Source organism: Eleutherodactylus coqui, chromosome 2 (genome assembly GCF_035609145.1).
Source record: "Eleutherodactylus coqui strain aEleCoq1 chromosome 2, aEleCoq1.hap1, whole genome shotgun sequence".
In the NCBI taxonomy this organism is placed as follows: Eukaryota; Metazoa; Chordata; class Amphibia; order Anura; family Eleutherodactylidae; genus Eleutherodactylus; species Eleutherodactylus coqui.
This window is the reverse complement of record NC_089838.1, coordinates 121,935,866-121,956,348: the sequence shown is the minus strand read 5'-3', so window position 1 is coordinate 121,956,348 and position 20,483 is coordinate 121,935,866. Positions and strand designations below refer to the sequence as shown.

At 41.1% G+C, this 20,483-nt stretch overlaps 1 protein-coding gene across 1 annotated transcript in view; it reads right to left on the bottom strand.

The window, feature by feature from the left end:
• Window positions 1-957: 957 nt before the first annotated feature.
• LOC136610641 (protein phosphatase 1H) overlaps window positions 958-20,483 on the bottom strand; it is a 103,475-nt gene continuing 83,949 nt past the window's right edge. The window contains exons 7-10 of the mRNA XM_066589855.1: window positions 16,932-16,995; window positions 11,985-12,092; window positions 3,350-3,501; window positions 958-1,551 (exon numbers count right to left, since the gene is read on the bottom strand). Of these exons, the coding sequence (XP_066445952.1) occupies window positions 1,404-1,551; window positions 3,350-3,501; window positions 11,985-12,092; window positions 16,932-16,995 (472 nt within the window). The 3' untranslated portion in view covers window positions 958-1,403. The remainder of the gene's footprint in view (window positions 1,552-3,349; window positions 3,502-11,984; window positions 12,093-16,931; window positions 16,996-20,483) is intronic.

Below are 20,483 nucleotides of genomic sequence, written 5' to 3'. Positions count from 1 at the left end.
GTGCTTATGTGCAGGCTACATATTTTATAAATATTACTGCTTAACATCAAGCTATTCTATGTGTAAGCTTACAAATTTCCAGTTATTGGGTTTTAAACACAAAAGAACACACAAAGTTTATGAACTATAACCTCTATGTATAGGATGATGGGTTCGGCAATCATTGTCCCCCATTAATGAATGTCCATTTGGTTTTGAGGAATGTAAAAAATGGTTTCTGGTTCAATTAAGACAAACAAACAATGTGAAACTCAGCTTACAGATAAACAATACAATATTACTCCGCACTGCCGGTACAATATTTGGTCAGCTCTCAATACATTTTATCATCCGTTGCTCTGTATTTTTGCCCAATGTCGATGCTGTGCACTGGGGTTGACGTAGAGGAAAAATATATATCACACTCATCTCCCTAATTTCTATATTAATGTGGAAACTATAAGAACTTGGCAACATAAGTTCTGTTTTGCTTATGGAAACACGGGAGACCGAGCATGTGTGAACCTCTTCCCAGCATACAGACATTACTGCTGCGTCTCCTTAAAGGGGTTTAAAATTGCTTCGCAACCCCTCTGTCCTCCCTGCTTGCTGATGACCAGGTCATGTGACTGCTGCAGCCAATCACTGGCTATAGAAGGGCACTGCTGAGGCCAAAGATTGGCTGCAGCAGTCACATGTCCTGCTCAGAGTGGTTGGAAGCAATTTTAGGTTGCGGGAAAACCCATTAAACCTCCTCCTTCATACATAGTCAAAATTATAAAATGGGAAGACCGAAAAGGGATATAATGTATAGCTCAGATATAAATATGAACGCCTGAGCAGCATTTACTGCTAATTGGTGATCATTATAATCACAATGGCCTGTTCAAGGTCCTACATGTTCAAAAACATCATGGAAGCATTATATATATATATATATATATATATATATTTTTTTTTTTTTTTAATTTATGGACATTGACTAAAGGGCCCCTATTTTTGCAGATGTTGAATGGACTGTTGGCAGCCCTGCTCTACAATCATACAGAGACAGATCATAAAAAGTGCAATCTAGCAGGTTGTGTAAATCCTGACTTCTAACTGAAGGTACGGATATTGGAGGAGATGTCTAGGTAGATTATCACGCTCTACACTTCACTCCAGTCCAAATGTTAACATGCACCATTGTACTGACAGAACTTTAATGTTAAACTACATGACAGCATAAGAAAACCAAGACAGGATTCATGTTTTTAGAGTACAGCACAAGAAATCATATGGCATTAGCAGCATTTACATTTGCTCTAAAGTTCCAAATGCACAATTAAATAAATTGTGCAATACCTTATTTCAGTAGTGACATTTGCACATATGCTCTTATTCACAACATGTTAACAGTACATAATGAACATCCCCCGATTCCTTCATGTCAGGTTATTGCCATGTATTAATGGGATGACGTAGACAGAGATGTCATCTCCTGAGCCCAACCTGTCATTGGAGATTCTCCAACCTCTGTCTTTCAGGACCCCTCTAGCACGCATTACCAGGTCCTGAGCAGCCAGCGTATACCTGCGAAGAGAGAGGACCACAAGTTACTTCCCTGCAGAGAAATAGGACTTTCTGGGACCTATGCCTTGTATTGATCTTGTGGGCACTTAGGGGGATTAAAGGCAAGATCATTTATTATTGAATTAACAGAGTGTTTCTGCATTCTGGAGAGGACCAGGACAATGGACTCTTGTCAATTAACTTCCATAAGTAAACGGCATTTGATTTACCTAAAACACATATTTCCATTCATTATGAACCGGCTTATAATGTGTAAAACAAACCTTCACAACCGAAAACTAATTGCAGACAGGAAACTTGTTTTTAAGTTTCCTCCCATGTTCTTAGACGACAAACCCATTTAAATTAAATTAACCTGATGCCACATTATAACAGTCCATAGTGTCATTTGTGGTTGAACATTACTTGTTAGAGGCCAGTGGCTCAGGTGATTCAAGGTGACAAAGCAATATACTAGTTTAAGAAAGTCTAGTGACTTCAGAAGGCCACCGATTCATTCAAAAACATACAGTTCAAGTATTCCTAAGTAAAAAAATAGTTAAATTAATAGAAGACTGACAATTCCCAAAAAGATATTAGTACTAGAGATGAGCAAGCATACTCACAAAGGCAAACTACTTGATCGAGTAGTGCCTTAAGCAAGTATCTGCCCGCTCGTCTCTAAAGATTCACGTGCCGGCGGGGGAGAGCGGTGAGTTGCGGGAGTGAGCAAGGAGGAGTGGGGGGGGGAGAGAGTGAGAGAGAGATCTCCCCCCATTCCTCCCCGCTCTTCCCCAGCCCCCGCCGACACCCGAATCTTTAGAGACGAGCAGGCAGGTACTCGCATAAGGCACTACCCACTCGAGCAGTTTGCCTTATCAAGTATGCTCGCTCATCTCTAATTAGTACTTAATGCAACTACTACAAACTGTAAACTGCAGTTTTTAACTTTATTTGTAAAATATTAAAAGTTTTTAGCATCCCGGGCAGACCCGCTAAAACTTTATGCAAGTACCCTCAACCTTCCCCCATTAAAGAAAAAAAAACACGAAAACCTGCTAAAATGTTCTATAACAAATGACAGTTCTGGAACTTGGCAATGAAAGATGTCTGTGATTTGTGGATGCTCACTGGCCATAGCCTGGCTATAGCTAACCATGCAGGTCTGAGGTGCAGTGATTTGGCGTCCAGAGCAGTACATCTGGGATTTTCAATATAATGGAGTAAAGCTGGTTTTTAATTGTTTTTTGGAGTACCAGAGCAACCTCCTTTTTATGCTACATGTATTTCCCAATGCTGATGTGGTGTGCCTTGCTAAGTGCATGGTTAGATGGAGTGGTTTGCTCACCAAACAGTTTTCACATGACAGGATTCTTTGTCAAACTGGTTATGGTAAGGCAAAGTCCCCTGGTGCAAGCACTGAGTCATGACTGACTCCTAGGGTAACGGCACATTGTGATGTTTTCTTGGCGGACTGTTTTTGTGTGGGGTAGGGTGGGGTTGCCATTGCCTTCATCAGTCATCTTGTACTCCCCAGCAAGCTTGGTACTCATTTTACAGACCTCAGAAGGATGAAAGGCTGAGTTAAACCTTGACCCGGCTACCTGAACCATGAAGGGAAATGAAACCTGCAACCTTCAGGTTATGAGCGAGAGTCAAAAAATTGAAGCTTGATACTAAATAGGCTATGAATTTACATTAAGAAAAAAATCTCTTGGAAATGAGTATAAATGGTTCGTTACCATGCTTGTTTACTCATATAATCAATTGCCCTGTGTTATACACGGCAATTATAAAGTAGAACATCCAATATATACACCTGTGAGGGTCATCAGGATCACAGCATGCTAGAAAGTTTGTAACAGCTTCCGACACTTCTTCATTTAATAAGACATCCCAGAGTCCATCGGTTGCCAACACCAGCACATCATCTGCACCATGTTCATATTGTAAAAGGTCATAGACTCGTACCTGTAGTAAGACAAAGACAACATCATTATGTTGAGAAGAAATGTCATTAACCCTCTCCAATCCACTGTCTGACGTCTAAAGACATTATGATTTAAGGCTGTACAGCTCCGATGTTGGAAGACGTCCGTCGGGGTTCTCTTACTGTATATTGCCAGCCTCTCTGCTGTTGCAGCCTATCCAATGTGTCACCTCATGCAGTACTGGCTTTAGCCAGCATATAGCGCCATTGAATAACAGCAGAAAAAGAGTAAGCCCCCTAGGAAAACCAGAATATAAATTGGATTGTAAAGGGTTAAATGTGATCTTGTATATCTCATACTTCTGCAACGATTATCCTAATATGGAAGTATGTAGTAGCTTTCAGAAAAGCTACTCTAAACTATGCAAAGTCATCGTGAAAGGGCTTTTTTTGGGTTCTACGAATACTAAACTACTCCAGCCAAAACTACCACTGTAAACCCTTTACACACAATCATTACCTCCTGGAGGTAAGCAAGGGCACACTTGGGGATTAAGTTTTCCTAGTACCCAGAAACACAAAGTTGGAAGCAAACCGTTCGTACTGTTTACACCTAGTACAATGCATTTGGGAAAAAAGTTTCTCCAGGCAACCAAGCGCAAATTCATCATGTAAGAAAATATGTTCCAACTTCCTCCACTAAAACTAATGGAGGTTTGGTTTTACACCATGCCAACTGACCACTGGCATTACACATTACATGTGGATTGGCCACAGAAACCCAATCTGTTATGACTACGTCTACGATGTTCGAAAAACCAGGCAAGTTTCATGATTCCTCTTGCATGAGGCAAGATGGTCAAATACTGTAACTTTATACCATCTATTATGACAATCCACAAATGTAGAAAGGCATGATACTATCTAAAGGGATGGCTTCTCCTTTGGTATTATTACATTGAAGCTCTTTTTGCACATTTCGTAGTTCTTTTGGCAAATATGCTAGAATTAGACAAAAGGCCAAGTATGGCGTGATTTTATAAACCAGTATAAAACATGACTGGTGGCCGTTACACAATCCAGAGACAGTCTCTGGCTTGTAGTAGAGATCCTTCTAAGCTTCTAAATGAAACACTTGTTAAACATTCACCCAGTATCCTCTGGGCCGGCATTCCACGGCGCACTCCTCCAGTTCACGTCTAAACCTTATAGGCATCAGATGGAGCTTGCAGAGCACTTTAATTAACCTAAGGAACAGCAGTAATTTAAAAGAAGCATGACGGCTTTAGCAAAGGCAGCCAAGAGAAAATCATATTTAGTATTACAATTTGGAAATAGTACGCCTGGTCAGACATGCTGGTTAATCCTTTCAATTCAGCAATACATCTGTGGTCCACAAGCTCGTCTAAACATGTACTGTACTTGGCATGAGCGCATGGCTGGGATGTTTTCATATTCCTCTCTGCATTCTTTACTCTCAGTTAAACAGGCAATGTTTATACAATAAACCCGTTCTTTTTTTTTCTTGCAACAGTTTTCAAATGTTTGCCTGAAAAATTGAGTTTCTGGAATTCTGGCATTTGCTTTTGATTTATTAACCTAAATTTCTCATTGAAAGGCATTTTCCCATAAACATTTATTACCTGAACTCTAACTACTCGAACCCCCAGCAATCACAAGAACAGCAGTCCCCAAGTCCAATATGTTAATGCCGCAGTAGTGTGCATGCGTGACCACTCTTCCATTCACTTCTATGGGACTAAGGGAGATAATCCCGCATTGTACTTGGCTATATCCATAAGCACAAAGTATAGACCAGAATTGCTGTTTGACAGATATTCTGTGAATGATCCTAGCATGGGAGTACTGCAGAGGTATAGTGAATGTAGTGCTGTTCACCATATTTCTTTTTAGAAACTTTTTCTTATTATTTTTACACAATACCCATCACAAATTTTTACAAAATAGCAGCATCTACTGCATAAGAGGGATTTTACATCTGCTTTGGGGGTGCCAGTTTCCTGCTCTGTTCAGGAAGCAGAAAAGGAGAATCCTCTGGCCGAATGGCTGTGTCTTATGATGGAACTGAAGAGCACCGAACAAACCCTACTGACTATAATGGGGTCTGTTTGCTTTCCATTCAGATGAGGAATAAATTAACCAGGTATGGGGATACGTAGGTCGACGGTGTTCCGAGGCCCATACTGAAACATGTGTGGGTGCATTTTGTTTAGCTGGGACGCTGATTTAAAAAATCTATTTCATATCGGGCTATGACCCCTGCACAACTCATAATTCTTATTAAAAAAGTTTCCCTAATCTAAGACTTCATTAACAAGTGCATGGCCATACAACTCGGTATCTTCATGCTAAGACTACCCAAACAAATACAGGTAGGAGAGAAAGAAAGGGAGGTTATTTACGTCACAGCTCTTGTGCAGGGGAGATGAGACAATGACCGTTTCTACATGCAAACATTCAGCAGGCAGTTGAGGGTAAGGAAGGGGGATTAGAACATTGAATTCATTCAGCTTTCCCAGGGTCCTGACAAATTACAAATGCTAGGTAACTGCACACGGTGCTGTGGTATCTTGTCTCCACCGGATGTAGGGGTGGAGACATGGGCTGTGCTGGCTGACTGACTGGGAAGGTGCTGGTGACGCCCCCAGCTCTTTATTTGCTGATGCTGGAATGGCCTCCAGCACTGGATTAACAGGCTAACCGGTCGCGTTAATTCTTTACTGCCGAACTCGCTGACAATGTTCCAGCCCGTGTATCTTTATATGTCTCCAGCAGCCTAGTGTAATTTTCCCCCTGGCGCCTGTAGTAACTTTCCCAGCTAGCCTTCCGTCAGACGTGCCCTGGTAGCTCCTATGACTTACGCCGCCGCTGGCCCTTGTGCTGTAGCGGCCGAACACAAGCGACACCGGTAAGCCACCAGGGACCACACCTGCTGACAGCTCAGGGGGGTTGTTATTTGGCATTAAGTTGTAACATAGGCCTGAGGCCGCACATGACATGCTGCGGGAAACAGGCAATCCACTACTGGGGGCGTCACCAGCACCTTCCCTATCAAATAGCCAGCCAATCAAGTTGTGGGTGTGCATCTTGTTTCCAACCATTCTTCTGGTGGAGACCAGATACAACAGCACCACTGCACACAACATGGTTGCCATACAGCCAGCACACGGAATGGGCCAACATAAAATGGAAGCTGAGATAGCCCCAAGGCCTGACACACACCAAAATGTCTGATGGCCTAGCAGGCTCTCCATCACAGGGATGGCTATCTGTTACCATGGAGACATATCTGTCTGCATAGGAGCTGTACAAACAAAATGAAAGGAATGTTTGAATACCTAATGCAAAGTTGTGTCAGTTTTTCTTTTAGATGCAATTTGACAATTTAAAAAAATGGTTGCAAAGAAAATCCAAATGTTAACCAGCTGCCCAGGAGCCATGGATAAACTCATGAGAAATTAGGGGGACTGTCTTTTTCCTGGCTCACTTTCTTGATGCAAATGCTGTTTACTGGGTACATGAAAATGATTGATGCATCCAATGACCCAACTAAATTACTTCTGGCAAATCGTACATATTAAGGTCTCCTGCACTAAACTCATCGACCAGCGCCTCACTACGTGTCTGTGTGTTCCAGTCCATTAATATAACAAGTCATACATAATAACTAATACGTGTCATGCTAATATTTCCTGTGTGTTCAATCAGAGCATCAGCCCAATATTCATCTCGTCAAGGATCAGGTTTAGTGAACAAACAAAAAGCTCCAGGAATGACTACTTTGCATGCATTTTGCTATTCAGTCTACATGAATGGGCTCACTGTTTAGCATAAGGATCAAATACCCTACTTCAAGCTTCACTTGCGCTCTGTACACTGCGGGGGACAGACAGGAGCTCCCACTCTGAGAATATACTGTAGCTGTATACACGAGTCCAGACCCATTAGGTTATATATATTCCATACTAGAGCATGGCAGTGTAATGGCTTGTAGAATTACAACATAGAACAGTATGCTTTAATGAAGATAAAAAGTTAAAGTGACCCTCCGGTTTCAGGACAGAAGGGTCGAGAGGATATAGGGTATGTTACCTGGACTTTATTTTCTTGTCTGTCCATCCTTTCCCCCAGTTTCAATTTCTGCTACCATCTTTAGACTACATAATCACCTATAGTACATTAGTAGTATTAGGACTACCAATGTACTATACCTGTTCTGTGATTGGCCAGCATTCCTCATGTGATCAGTGCTAGCTAATCACAGAACAGTGCACAGTGCAGTTAAAAAATAGTGGTAGCCATCTTGGCCACCTGAAAACGGGACCTGGAACTAGTGGAGCAGACGGACGGCTGGGAAGATCAAGTACACGTTATGTGTCGCCTCCACCCTCCAGTCCCAAGGCAGAATTTTGTGACATAAGCAGAGGGTCATTTTTAAGATATGGTATGTAGGCAAGAGGTTATTATAGGATAATTTTTACGGTTACTGTTGAAAATCTTCCCATGAGATATTTAAAAGCACCACACACATTTTCCGTAAATAACTGTTTTTAAAAAAGTTTACCCAAGACTACTGTTTACACTAAAATTGGAGCCTCGGCCCTATTCTTGTCAAAATGATGGACACCATGATAGAACCTCTAATCAATGGAGCCTGTTGGACACCAATGGTATCAGTCATGTGACGGATCCGATTGATTTTTGTTTACAACTGAAATTAGGCAGTGGTATGAACACGGCTTATTATTTTGGCATGATCACTGGCCATATTTGAGGCTTTTTTCCCCCAAAAGATGGCACTTACAGTATCGGTTCTCTAACTTTGTCATCAATTTGTCTTGGTACTACAGGCAAGGTTTCTATTCACTCCAATGGTAACACTGCCTGTAATACCAAGCCTGGTCACTGCAGTGAGAGGGAGCTGTTGTGTTTATGCACGGATCTGATTTTTGCAGGAGACAACTAGCTCGAGGAACAACTGATTAGTGGGATTGAACAAAGCCCGAGGCTTTACTTTTCCGGCTCTGTTATCGGTGTTCCCATAGGGCACAATTACAGCTGGGTACAAACAATGTACTAGTGGCTGATTCTATGCAGCAGTTTAGTTGCGCTGAAGAATGTTCATGCAATTTGTAGAAGAATTACGGAACGTGAGAACAATTAAGGCTGAATTTCAGTTCTATTTGAGTGATATGTTGACCATAAAACAGATACAGGAACTTAGGAAAAGTAATTTGATTGCAAGCAGATCTCCTTTCCTTTTATTCTCCCTTCTAAGGTCTCCTGCCTCTCAATACCCTTTGTCTTTCGATTCCCATGTTGTGTCTGCGCTCCATCTGTGCAGTGAATGCAGCTCTCAGTATTTTTCCAGGTGGGATCAACCATCTCCGACTTCAAACACAAACATCCTAAAGCGGATTCGGAGAATGTTCACGTTCTACATCTTACATGTAAATAATAAGAAACTGATGTGATCATTTTCCTGATGTTGGGACTTTATTTTCCCCAAGGGTTTTCAGAAATGAAGTAGCTTTATTTTTATTTACCGATGGGGTCAGTTTTCAATTGCACTGAAATACTTTTAGCGGTTTTAACTGGTTTCCTAGGGTAGTAAAGAAACATTCAGTTTTATTACAATCACTCATTATTTAAATCACTATTCACCCATCTTTAGCCTGGTCTACTAATAGCGGATGGATGAAATTCCAGTAATGGCCCTTTACAGGCAAATACCTTAAATAGAAAAAAACTGTGTGCCGCTTATAGAAACCAAAAGAATCAAAATGCCATTTTACTAATCAAGGCAAAAAAAAAAAAAGAAGACAAGTATCTGGATGATTACTATGGGCAATACCGCAATACAAGTTATGTACAGACTAACCTCTAGTGGTTTTGCTAGTTAGCATGCATTTGAACTCTGGTGGGCTAAACCAGTGTTGCCCAACTCCAGTCCTCAGGGACCCCAACAGGTCATGTTTTCAGGATCTCCTTAGTATTGCACAGGTGATGTAATTATTGTCGGGGCCTCAGACATTGCCACAGCTGTTCTTACTATAGGATATCCTGAAAACATGACCTGTTGGGGGTCCCTAAGGACTGGAGTTGAGAAACAACTGGGCTAAACTATTTAACCTCCTACAACAAAAATGTACTCCTACAACATTCAATCTAAATCATTGTTTCTTACATCTGTAGATCATATGGGAGAGCACTATGCTAGATATGCCAGTATAGAAGATTACCTGAAACACTCTATATGTATAATAAAAATACACTAAACACTCCAAATTTGTTGACATGGATCACTACAGTAATACCCAGCTAGAGTGTATTCGCACGGGTGATTGCGATATCGGTGCAAGAGACTCGGACTGATAATGTACTGGTAAACCTGCAATTATTCCCTGCGATTGCAATGTGTTATGTGAGAAAAATGCCTCGCACGTGAAAAGTGCCTGTTTTTTCACTAGTAAGAACACAAGGGGGTAAAAGAATAATAATTAAAAAAAAATCGTATCAAACTCGCATTTATATGCAAGTGTGATTATTTTCAGCCTCTCAGAATCATGTCTGCTTTTAATGCAGTGACACATGAAGGCTTGTAGAGTTCAAACACGCAATATTGACTGTAGGTCTTGATCCTTGCGCGCATAAATTTCTCCAGATTCTCTGAATGATATTCTGCACTGTAGATGGTGAGATATTTAAAGTCTTCACAATTTTATGCTGAGGAACATTTTTCGGAAATTGTTCCATAATTTTTAGATGCAGTTTTTCCCAGGATTCTTGAATTCTGACCATCTTTGCTTCTGAGAGACTCTGCCTCTCTAACATGCTCTTTTTATACACAGTCATGTGACTTGGTAGAAAAGTGACCCTCCAGTTATTTTTATTAGTGCCGCTTACTTTTCTAGCCTTTTGTTAACCCTGTCCCATCTTTTTTGAGCTGTGTTGCTGCCATCAATTGTTAAACGAGTTAATTAAAAAAAAAAAAATTCTAATGGAAAAATGTCTCACTTTCACCTTTGGATATGTGTTCTGTATTAGATTGTGAATTAAATATGGTTAGAATGAGATTTCCAAATCATCGCATTGTTTTTATCTTAACATTTACTTCCATTTTACACAGTTTCCCAACATTTCTGGAATCACCATTTTTTACAATATTAATTGAACCTGCTGATTATCCTTGTGCCCAACTGACTACTTCTGCTTTCATCAACATCATTCATTTCACTTTTCTTCCCGTAAAATGAAAGATAATTCTGATTGGTTGCCCAGTACTGATGAGGCCCAGTACGCGTCATACATGTAAAGTTAATATGGCTCTTCTTCATTTTACTTTTCTATTAACATTCACTGCAGGAGATTCATAAAAGCTAAGAACGTCACTCATATCCAGAAAGATGTTTTGCTTTAGATTTTCAGTTGAGCACTTAATAAATTTAAAATGCGAGTATTAGAACAGAAGTGTTCTAGAACGAGCTGTAATTCCATCGTAATTGTGAAGCTATTTACTAAGAAAGGGCCTTTTCACACTTTACTCCTCTATCCAGCGCAGGCTCCGTCCAAGATTTCCGTGTTCTATACTGGAAACACAGAAAAATGAGATGGCGACCACCCTGTCAGCCTTAGGCCACCTGCACACAAACAGATTTTTACCGCAGTTCCGTAGCAAATGCCATCCATAGCATGCTATGGGAAATCTACTGTTCCTGCAAACCGGCGAAAACCAATTGTGGAGGAAAAATCACAACATGCTCTATTTTTGCGCTGATTGCACACAGACGGCTTCCATTGAAGTCATGGAAGCTGTCCAACCTGCAGCCCGTCCGCAATTAACATTGTGGACAGGTCGTGTATGCCATGTCATGATGCCGTGGGGAAAATAAAAATTTGAAAAAAAACCCCCCTGTACTCCGCATGTCCAACAGCAGCTCACCATAACCATCCGCAGTACAGATGAAGATGTAAAAAGACAGGTACGTGTGGATGCCAGCTGCTGTCAGGGTCAGATTCCGCTGCGGGCTCCCGCATGCAGAGTCCAGCTCTGCCATGTGCAGGCGGCCTTACTCTGTGCTTTCCATCCATCTAGAAAAAATAATATAAAAAATGACAGGGATGGAAACCATGCACAACGAAGAGCAAAGAGGTCTGTGTCTTACCTACTGAACCCTATTATTCCATCTCTATGCAGTTTTCTGCATAAAACATGGAAAGCGCAGATGGAGCCGGCATTGGATATAAGGGCATAGTGTGAAAAGACCCCAAACCACTGCTAGTTGTAAGGCCATAGATAGAACTCATGTTAGGAGAATACACCAGGTGAGATTACAGAGTACAGATACCATAGAATATTTGAGCTAAAGTCTAGAAAACCATCATTTAACTTTTTCTTTATGATCCTAAATAGGAATTAATTTAAAAACAAAACCCACCACCACCCTCACCACCCTTACCACCACCACCCTCACCACCCTTACCACCCATGACTTGCACTCACCTCAGGAACTGAAGACAAAAATGGTTTGATATAAATATTTGAATCGTGGACTTTCAAATCATGATCACCAAGTCCTCTGGTTACACCGATGGTTGCCATCACGCGGGCCTGCAAGGAGAGCAAACTAGGTATTTAATATTTTATAATGTATTTTAAAAGGAACTACTTTGTAGATTTTATTTATAATCCTCAGCATTTGAGCTAAAAATGGAAAGGCATAAAAAGGTTAATGTTAAAACTCTGCAGTTAGAGCTACGGTATGACCAACACAGCGCAGCTTTCACACTTGTAACTGTCACATAACTGTCACATTCGGCAGTTCTAGTATTCACACTTTCAAAAAAACCATAACTATTTTTCAGGTGACATATTTACATAAAAATCACATGTTATCTTTATTCAGTGGGTCCGTATGATTACAGCAATACCAAATTTATATGTTTCTGTTATTTTTATGTAGCAGTACTTGAAAAAACTTTTTTTTAAAGAATTCCTTCCATAACTTTTTAATTTTTCTGTCAATGGGGCTCATTTTTTGCAAGTCGACCTGTAGTTTGTATTGGTACAAATTTGAGTAACATACGACTTTTTGATCACTTTTTAATTCAATTTTTTATTGAAGACAGTTTTTTTTTCTGACAGTTAACCATGCACGATTGGTAATGTGATATTTTAACTCCTTAAGGACCAGACACTTTTAAGGGATTTTACCTATGTTGTGGTTTAAGTACCCTATTTTTCTTCCTTCAGCTACAAAAATTATTTTTGCCGTATTTTTTTTTTCCGTGACATATAAGGCTAATTTTTTTATATATTTTTCACTGACTTTTTTTCCCCATTTTTTAGTTTTACTGGGGGTAAAACGTTAAAAAATGAATTTAACATTTATAGTTATTTTTTTAAAATTACTTTATTTCAGCGTGAATATACTATGGGAATGGGTTCCTCATTTTTGTTTCGGACGTTTTGATATATAGTATGTATGGTTTGGGATTACAGGGTGCATACGACGACAGTTTGGGTTGGCGTCGGCTTTGGGTTATTGTCTTTCTAATGTACCGTATATACTGGAGTATTAGCTGACCCGAGTATAAGCCGAGTCAATAAGTTTTACCACAAAAATCTGGTAAAACCTATTGACTCAAGTATAAGCTGAGCTGTACTCGAGTATATACTGGGTAAAAAACAAAAACCTCCATACTGACCTTTCAGCCGGCGTCTGTGTCCCCGGCGGCGGTACGGCAAGCTGCTAGAATCCTCCCCGCTGTCCTCTCTGCTCGGCTCTGTCATTTCCCGCCGCCAGTGCTGTGATAGGCTGTGAATGATCGAGCGCGGGCTGTGATTAGCCAGTGCTCGATCCAGTCACAGCGCTTCCTTTCACAGCGCTGACGGCGGGGGATTTGAAAGCCGAGCAGGGGGATGACAGCAGGGAGAATTCTAAAACAGCTTGCCGTATACTCACCAATCACAGCCGGCACTTGATCTAATCACAGCCTGACGGTGGAGGATGACAGAGCCAAACAGAGAGGATAGCGGGGAATGACAGCTAGGAGGATTCCAGCAGCTTGCCGCACCGCCGCCGGGGACACAGACGCCGGCTGAGATGTGAGTATGGAGGTTTTTTTTAACCCTTCCCTGATTGAGTTTAGAAGGGGGGGCCGAGGGGGGCTTTTTCATCACAAAAAAATGTGCTGAAAAACTCCGCTTATACTCGAGTAAATATGGTATATATTTTTATCTTATTCTGTAATTTTGCTTTACTTATTTATGTAATTTTTTTTTTTTACTACCTATGTCCCCCATGACATCATATAAGACCCTCTGGGTGACATTCACATGGTCTTTTTTTTTCCATTTGCCTTTTTTCTTTACTGTAGCTGGGGCATCCATAGGAGCCGCAGTTACAGGGAAAACATTCTCCTGTAGTGACAATAGTCACTGGCAGAGCTAATCATGGTCTGCTGGGACCCTGTAATTCTGCTGTGCCAGGGGATCCCCGCGGTCAACTGACAACTCGACCTGCTTTTGATTGATTGCAGAAGCAGGGGTTTTAATCCCCCCGTGGTATTTTTTACTATCAACTAGGATTAAAGCCCAGGACCAAGCGCCGTAAATTTACAGTGCTTGGTCCTTAATGGGTGCATAAACTGTGCCTCTAAGAATGAAGCTATATTGACTTTCTTTTTTTTTTGATGTGATGACTGGGAAGAGCTTTTTTTTTTTTTTTTATATATTCTTTATTTATTATAAGAAGCAAAGTAATATCAACAATTGTAATGGAACATGCATCGAATATGATGTACAGTCATAGTTGAACAGCATAAATGAACAAGTTTGATAATTTTTCATTTTGTTTTAATAACACTGAAATTATATAAGGTAGAGAGGGAAAAGGTAAGAGGGGTGGGGGGGGGGATGAGTAGGTGTAAGTGCATCTTGAAATCACCAGTGGTTATGAGATTAGAAGTAATACATATCTGAGCATTTGAGAGTTACCTGTCAGGTGATGCTATCTTGCGCTATGCGGCCAGCGGATCAAATTGTGTTATGCTTACCAGAAAGTGGGTTCTTTACCGTTGAGGAATTATTCGGACAAGTGGATTAAGTTCCTGTCCAGGAGCCCCAAGTTTTCTCAAATTGATTATGGGTTCTATTAGCCCAACTGGGAAGAGCTTTTTAACATTTTTTTATTTTTATAATTAAGAGTCTTTTAAAGTTTTTTACTTTATTAGTCCCTATAGTGTTGCATTATAGTGTATCATAGAATACAGGGTACCACGACACTTGGAAGCACCCCATATGCCGTGGACAGCTATATTCGGGGTATGTACAGTTAGGATGTATACAGCTGTATGTATGACAGAAAGCAATTAAATTACCTAAAAGGGGTTTTCCGTGGAAATACTATTGATGAAATCAATGGGAGCCGTGTCTGCAGTTACAAGTGCCGGCCACTGCATAGGACTTTGGTCCAGAGGCTTCTGCTCCGACCTCTGTTACTGCGGTGCTGACAGCATACGCCCGCACAACTTATCGGTTAGGGGGCTCCAGCGGTGGACTCCAGCTGATCATCTATTGATGACCTATCCTGAGGATACGTCATCAACAGCATTTCCACGGAAGACTCTTTTAATATTCTTTCATATGAAAACTGAATATTAGAGATGAGCGAACGTACTCGGTAAGGGCGATTTCGCAATCGAGCACCGCGATTTTCGAGTACTTCACTACTCGGGTGAAAAGTACTCGGGTGCGCTGTGGGTGAGCGGGGGGTTGCAGCGGGGAGTGGGGCAGAGAGGGGGAGAGAGAGGGCTCCCCCCTGTTCCCCGCTGCTACCCCCCACTCCCCTCTGCAACCCCCCGCCCCACAGCGCACCCGAGTACTTTTCACCCGAGTAATGAAGTACTCGAAAATCGCGGCGCTCGATTGCGAAATCGCCCTTACCGAGTACGTTCGCTCATCTCTACTGAATATATTTCTTGTCCATTAAAAAGATCATCCAAGTCAATACAGAGCTGTTATGTCATGTTAGCCAGTAGATAAATCTCAGTATGATCTGATAACCCAATACTTTTCATCTGTTTAATAAAACATAAAACAATACAGTATATAATGTACCATAATCTGTAACCAACAGAGCAGTAACATGGTGTTATAAGTTTGGGTGGAATTACCGTATATACTCGAGTATAAGCTGAGTTTTTCAGCACAAAAAAATGTGCTGAAAAAGCCCCCTCAGCTTATACTCGAGTAAGGTAAAAAAAAAACCAAAAAACCTCAATACTCACCTGTCAGCCGGCGTCTGTGTCCCCAGCGCGATGCTGTCCCTGGCGGTGTAGCCAGCTGCTGCAGTCTTCGCCCCGGCTTGCTTTTGAAATCCTTGCCGTCAGCGCTGTGATTGAATTGAGCGCCGGCCAATCATAGCCGGCGCTCGATAAACCAATCACAGCCATTCAGTGATGTCATTCTGAATGGCTGTGATTGGTTTATCGAGCGCCGGTTGTGATTGGCCAGCGCTCGATCCAATCACAGCGCTGACAGCGGGGATTTCAAAAGCAAGCCGGGGAGAAGACTGCAGCAGCTAGTCGCACCGCCGGGAAGAGCATCGCGCCGGGGACACAGACGCTGGCTGATAGGTGAGTATTGCTTTTTTTTCTTTTTTTACCTACTATATACTCAGGTACAGCTAGGCTTATACTCGAGTCAATACGTTTTACAATTTTTTTGTGGTAAAACTTACTGACTCGGCTTATACTCGGGTCGGCTAATACTCGAGTATATACGGTATCTTTTATTAAGCCCATATGTTTTCACATTAGCACTTCAAGGGCATTTTACACGGCCCGATTATCAGCCAATAATATTCAACCAAAATGTACATTTGCCTGATCATCAAACTGTGTAAAAAGACAAATTAGCTAACAAATGTATTAACGATTGTTCATCCTCATACAGAAAACACATGTCCTTTGTGGACAATATAAAAGTGTGCTGACCGCCATGTTCGTTGGCTTTCAGCACTCATTTGCATGAGCAGATAATCTGTCCATGTAAAAGGATCCTTACTCTGCTGCTCACTGTCAATGTTCTCTGGCTGACATCTATTAGAACAATAATATAAAATCAGCGACTGAGTAAATGAAATACTATATTTCTAAGTTTGTAATAAAGTGTGAGATATTTTAAAGAAGTTATCCAGGAGGATAGAAATTCCCCGAACCCCCGCTCATGCTCTGTTTAAAGCAGTCGCAAGAATGGGCGCTGCATTGTGGTTCGTGCTCAGAACGTTTTACTTTTCTTAACGGTCGCTCTGACAAATTGCGCTCTCTCATTGAAGTAAAAAGGACAACAAAAGTGAATTAGGGATAGCTTATTCTCTAGTATACCGTCAGCAAGGTAAACATTTTTAGTTAGTTGAGGTTACGAAATAAATGCGAAAACAATTACCTTTTTTCCTTCTCCATATATTAAAGGAAACTTTAAATCTTCCTCCTCTATCGTCTTGTAAGCCCTATGGAAAACAATGGGTTAATTTTTAATGCAAACCTATTTTCCCTGCCCACCTCCATTCACCACTCATATCCCTGTAAGCCAGAGTGAGTGCGAAGTATAAAGGTCCGTTTACACGCAAAGATGATTGCTCAAAATTCTTCAGGAACTGACAGTTTTGAATGATCATTTTGCATTAGGTACTAATGGGCTAATCAGCCCATTAGTAGCTTACTAGCTTCATTTGCATGTATTTAGAGAACAGAGGGTGGTCTGTTCTCTAAATACATTGCTTTTATTCTGCCACAGGCAGGAGGCTGCATACAATGCTATCAGCGCTGCCGACAGCATGCGGTCTCTCTTATTAGGGACTAATGTTTTTTTTTTTTTTGCTGAGCTGAACTCAGCAATGGATGAAAAGTGCATGGTAAGTGCACGATGGGCACACATTTACATGCAACAGCTATTGCTCAAAAGCAGTCATTTAGATGAATTTTGAGTGATAATCGTTGCATGTAAATCAGCCTTAAGTTCCAGTGCAGACGGATAAGCCCTATTCTCATTAGCACATGGAAAGAGTAGAAGCAATGTGATGAAGTTAAAAGGGAGGAGACACAGATTTATTAGAAAAAAACTTTCTGACAGTGTGGGTGATCAATGAGTGGAACAGGTTGCCATGGGAAGTGGTTAGCTCTCCTCCAATGGAAGTCTTCAAACAGAGGCTGACCGACAACTGTCTGGGATTACTTAGTGATTCTGTATTGAGCAGGGGGTTGGACCAGATGACCCTAGAGCTCCCTTCCAACTTTTCCATTATGTGATTCTATGTTCTCACTCTGTCACATCATTTTTATTATTGCGTGACATACAGGCTATATATACACAGAGAGACATAAGAACAGGGCATACTATGCAGTAAGCAGAGCCTCGGGTGGCGCAGACCACAGCCTTGTGTGACGCAGAGTGTTAAGGCAGCAGAAATGCACTCCTAAGCCCTCGCTCATGACCTGAAGGTTGCGAGTTTAATCACCGCATGGTTCAAGTACCCAGCTCAAGGTTGATTCAGCCATCTATCCTTCCGAGGTCGGTAAAATAAGTACTCAACTTGGTGGGGGGGGGGGGGGTAATAAATAAATTACCTGAAAGCGTTGCGGACTAAGTTGGCCCTATACAAATAACATGATTTATTTATTTTACCTGTCATGACTCGAAACAACGTAGTACGGGGATTTGTAGTTCCATAATCAGGTTACTGAGGTGTAAGGTCCTGTTACAACGTCTACTTACTGTAAGATTTGGGGGGTAAGGGTATGGATTCAAAAAAAGATCACTGTATCATGTAAAACATACTCCAGCCCTACATTTCGCAGAGTATAAAGGTTTTGCCCTGAGTATTCCTTCGAGAACAGGATTTTCAGTATTGCATATTTTAGGAGGGTTTAGAAAACACTGTATAGACTGAAACGGGCTTTCAAAAGCTTCAACATACTAGGTAGCCATGTTGATTATTCAAGCAAACATCCAATTGCACCATGTGATTTAATTATTCAGCTTTGGCATTTCTTGTTCAGATTTTATCAACAACGCCACTATTGACATACTGTATAGAGCAAGTACAGACTGTTGCCTGGAACGCACATCAGATCATGCTTACATTTCAAAATCAAGTACTTTGTAGCTGCTATCTATAATTAGATTAACAATGCAACTAAAAAACTAAAAGTAGGAAATAATGCCCACTTATCACACTTATTTCAAATCACTGAATAGTTCTTTTGGCCAATCTTAGGGTGTTTCAACCCCTTCCCGCTGCAGCCAGTTTTGTCTTTCTTGACCAAACCCCATTGTTGAAATCTGATACCTGTTAGTGTGTCTGGTAAAAACTTTTGAATGTTTTAGCATATACAAGTAAAGCCGAATGCATACGGCTAGGTCGGATTCTGCATTCGTGGGATCCTGCAGCGGAATCCGACCCGATGCCCGTCCGGTGACCTCCTCTTACCAGTCCGCAGTGTACTTTATCTGTAATGCGGATTTGCTGGCCGGCGCACCAGCGCAGTACAGACGATGCCGTGCTCTCGCTAGGAGATGATACGGATTCCGCGGCCTGTCCGCAGTGACAGCTGTGGATAGGCTGCTGATTGAACAGCTTCCATTGACTTCAATGGAAGCCATGAGTGCCGAAATAGAACATGCTGCGATTTTTGCTTGTAAGTCACATACTTATACCACACAATGTAGTTAATAAAAAGCATTTGCCATATATAAACTTTATGTTGGCATATTTATTTTTTGGATGTCAAAAAGTTTATAAATAATGGGGCAATTTTTTTAATTGTGAAGAAAATATTCAAAAACTATTTTTAAGGCACCAATTTAATTCTGAAGTGACTTTTTCGGATGGGATGATGCATGTTGGGTTCAAATATATAGATCTTATATAGACGTTTACAAAAGTCTTTATGTAGTCCGTAAATTCTCCAGGCGATTCACAAAAATGAAAAATAAAGTGAGAATTCTAAAATATTTTTTTGTAGGCATGTTAATTTTTAAAAAATTTAACAGCAGTAGCTTAGCAGATAAAGTAAACTCAATATTACCACAAATTTGCGGTTTTTAGAAATGTCCCACATGAAGCCCTAGTATGCAACAGGACTCAAAAACAGGCATCAGAAATGAAGGAGCACCCTGTGGATTTATGTATAGGCAAAGCTGAACGGCACTCTAAGTGTATAAAGACCGTGGATTTACGCCTCCTCTGTGGGAAAAATCTGGATTACTCAACCATATGAATCATCAGAAGAAATAGAAGGCAGCTTTAAAGATGCCGTGTCAAAATAGTCCTTTTTATTCCGCAGAAGCAGGAGTGACATTTCAGCTGAGAAGAGTCTTTTATATTTTTCTAGGTTTGCAGGTGACTTGAGGTGCCAAGATACAAGAAACATCCCTCAAAAAGACTTAATTTTTGACACTATACCCCCTCAGGGAATTCATCAAGGGGTATACTGAGTGTTTGACCTCACAAGCGGTTTAAATTTTTATGACGGGCAATAGGAGAAAAAGCACCCCAGAAATTGTTACCCAATTCCTCCTGAGGATCCAAATGTTCCATATGTGGATGGAAATTGCTGTTGGGGCAAATGGGAGGGCTCAGAAGAGAAGGGGCGCTATTTTGGATTTTGGAGTGCAGATTTTGCTAGAATGATTTTTGGATACCATGCTACGTTAAAACAGAAAGGTGTTTCATAGTGCAGAGAGACTAACAGTAAAGCAAATTAAATAAAGGGTTAGAAAAATTGGTACCTCCGATGGGTGGGCAGCAAGACAACACCACAAAAGCCCAAAACGCTCCAGCAACAGCCAGTACCCATGGAACAAGGGTGAGACAGAGCAGGGAATCTTTTACCACTTTTGCATTTTTTCTAGCATTGCCATGACTTATTTTTCATCTACAGAGGTAAGCAAGGCTTGTTTTTTGTTTTTGCGGGATGAGTTGACGCTTTCATTGTT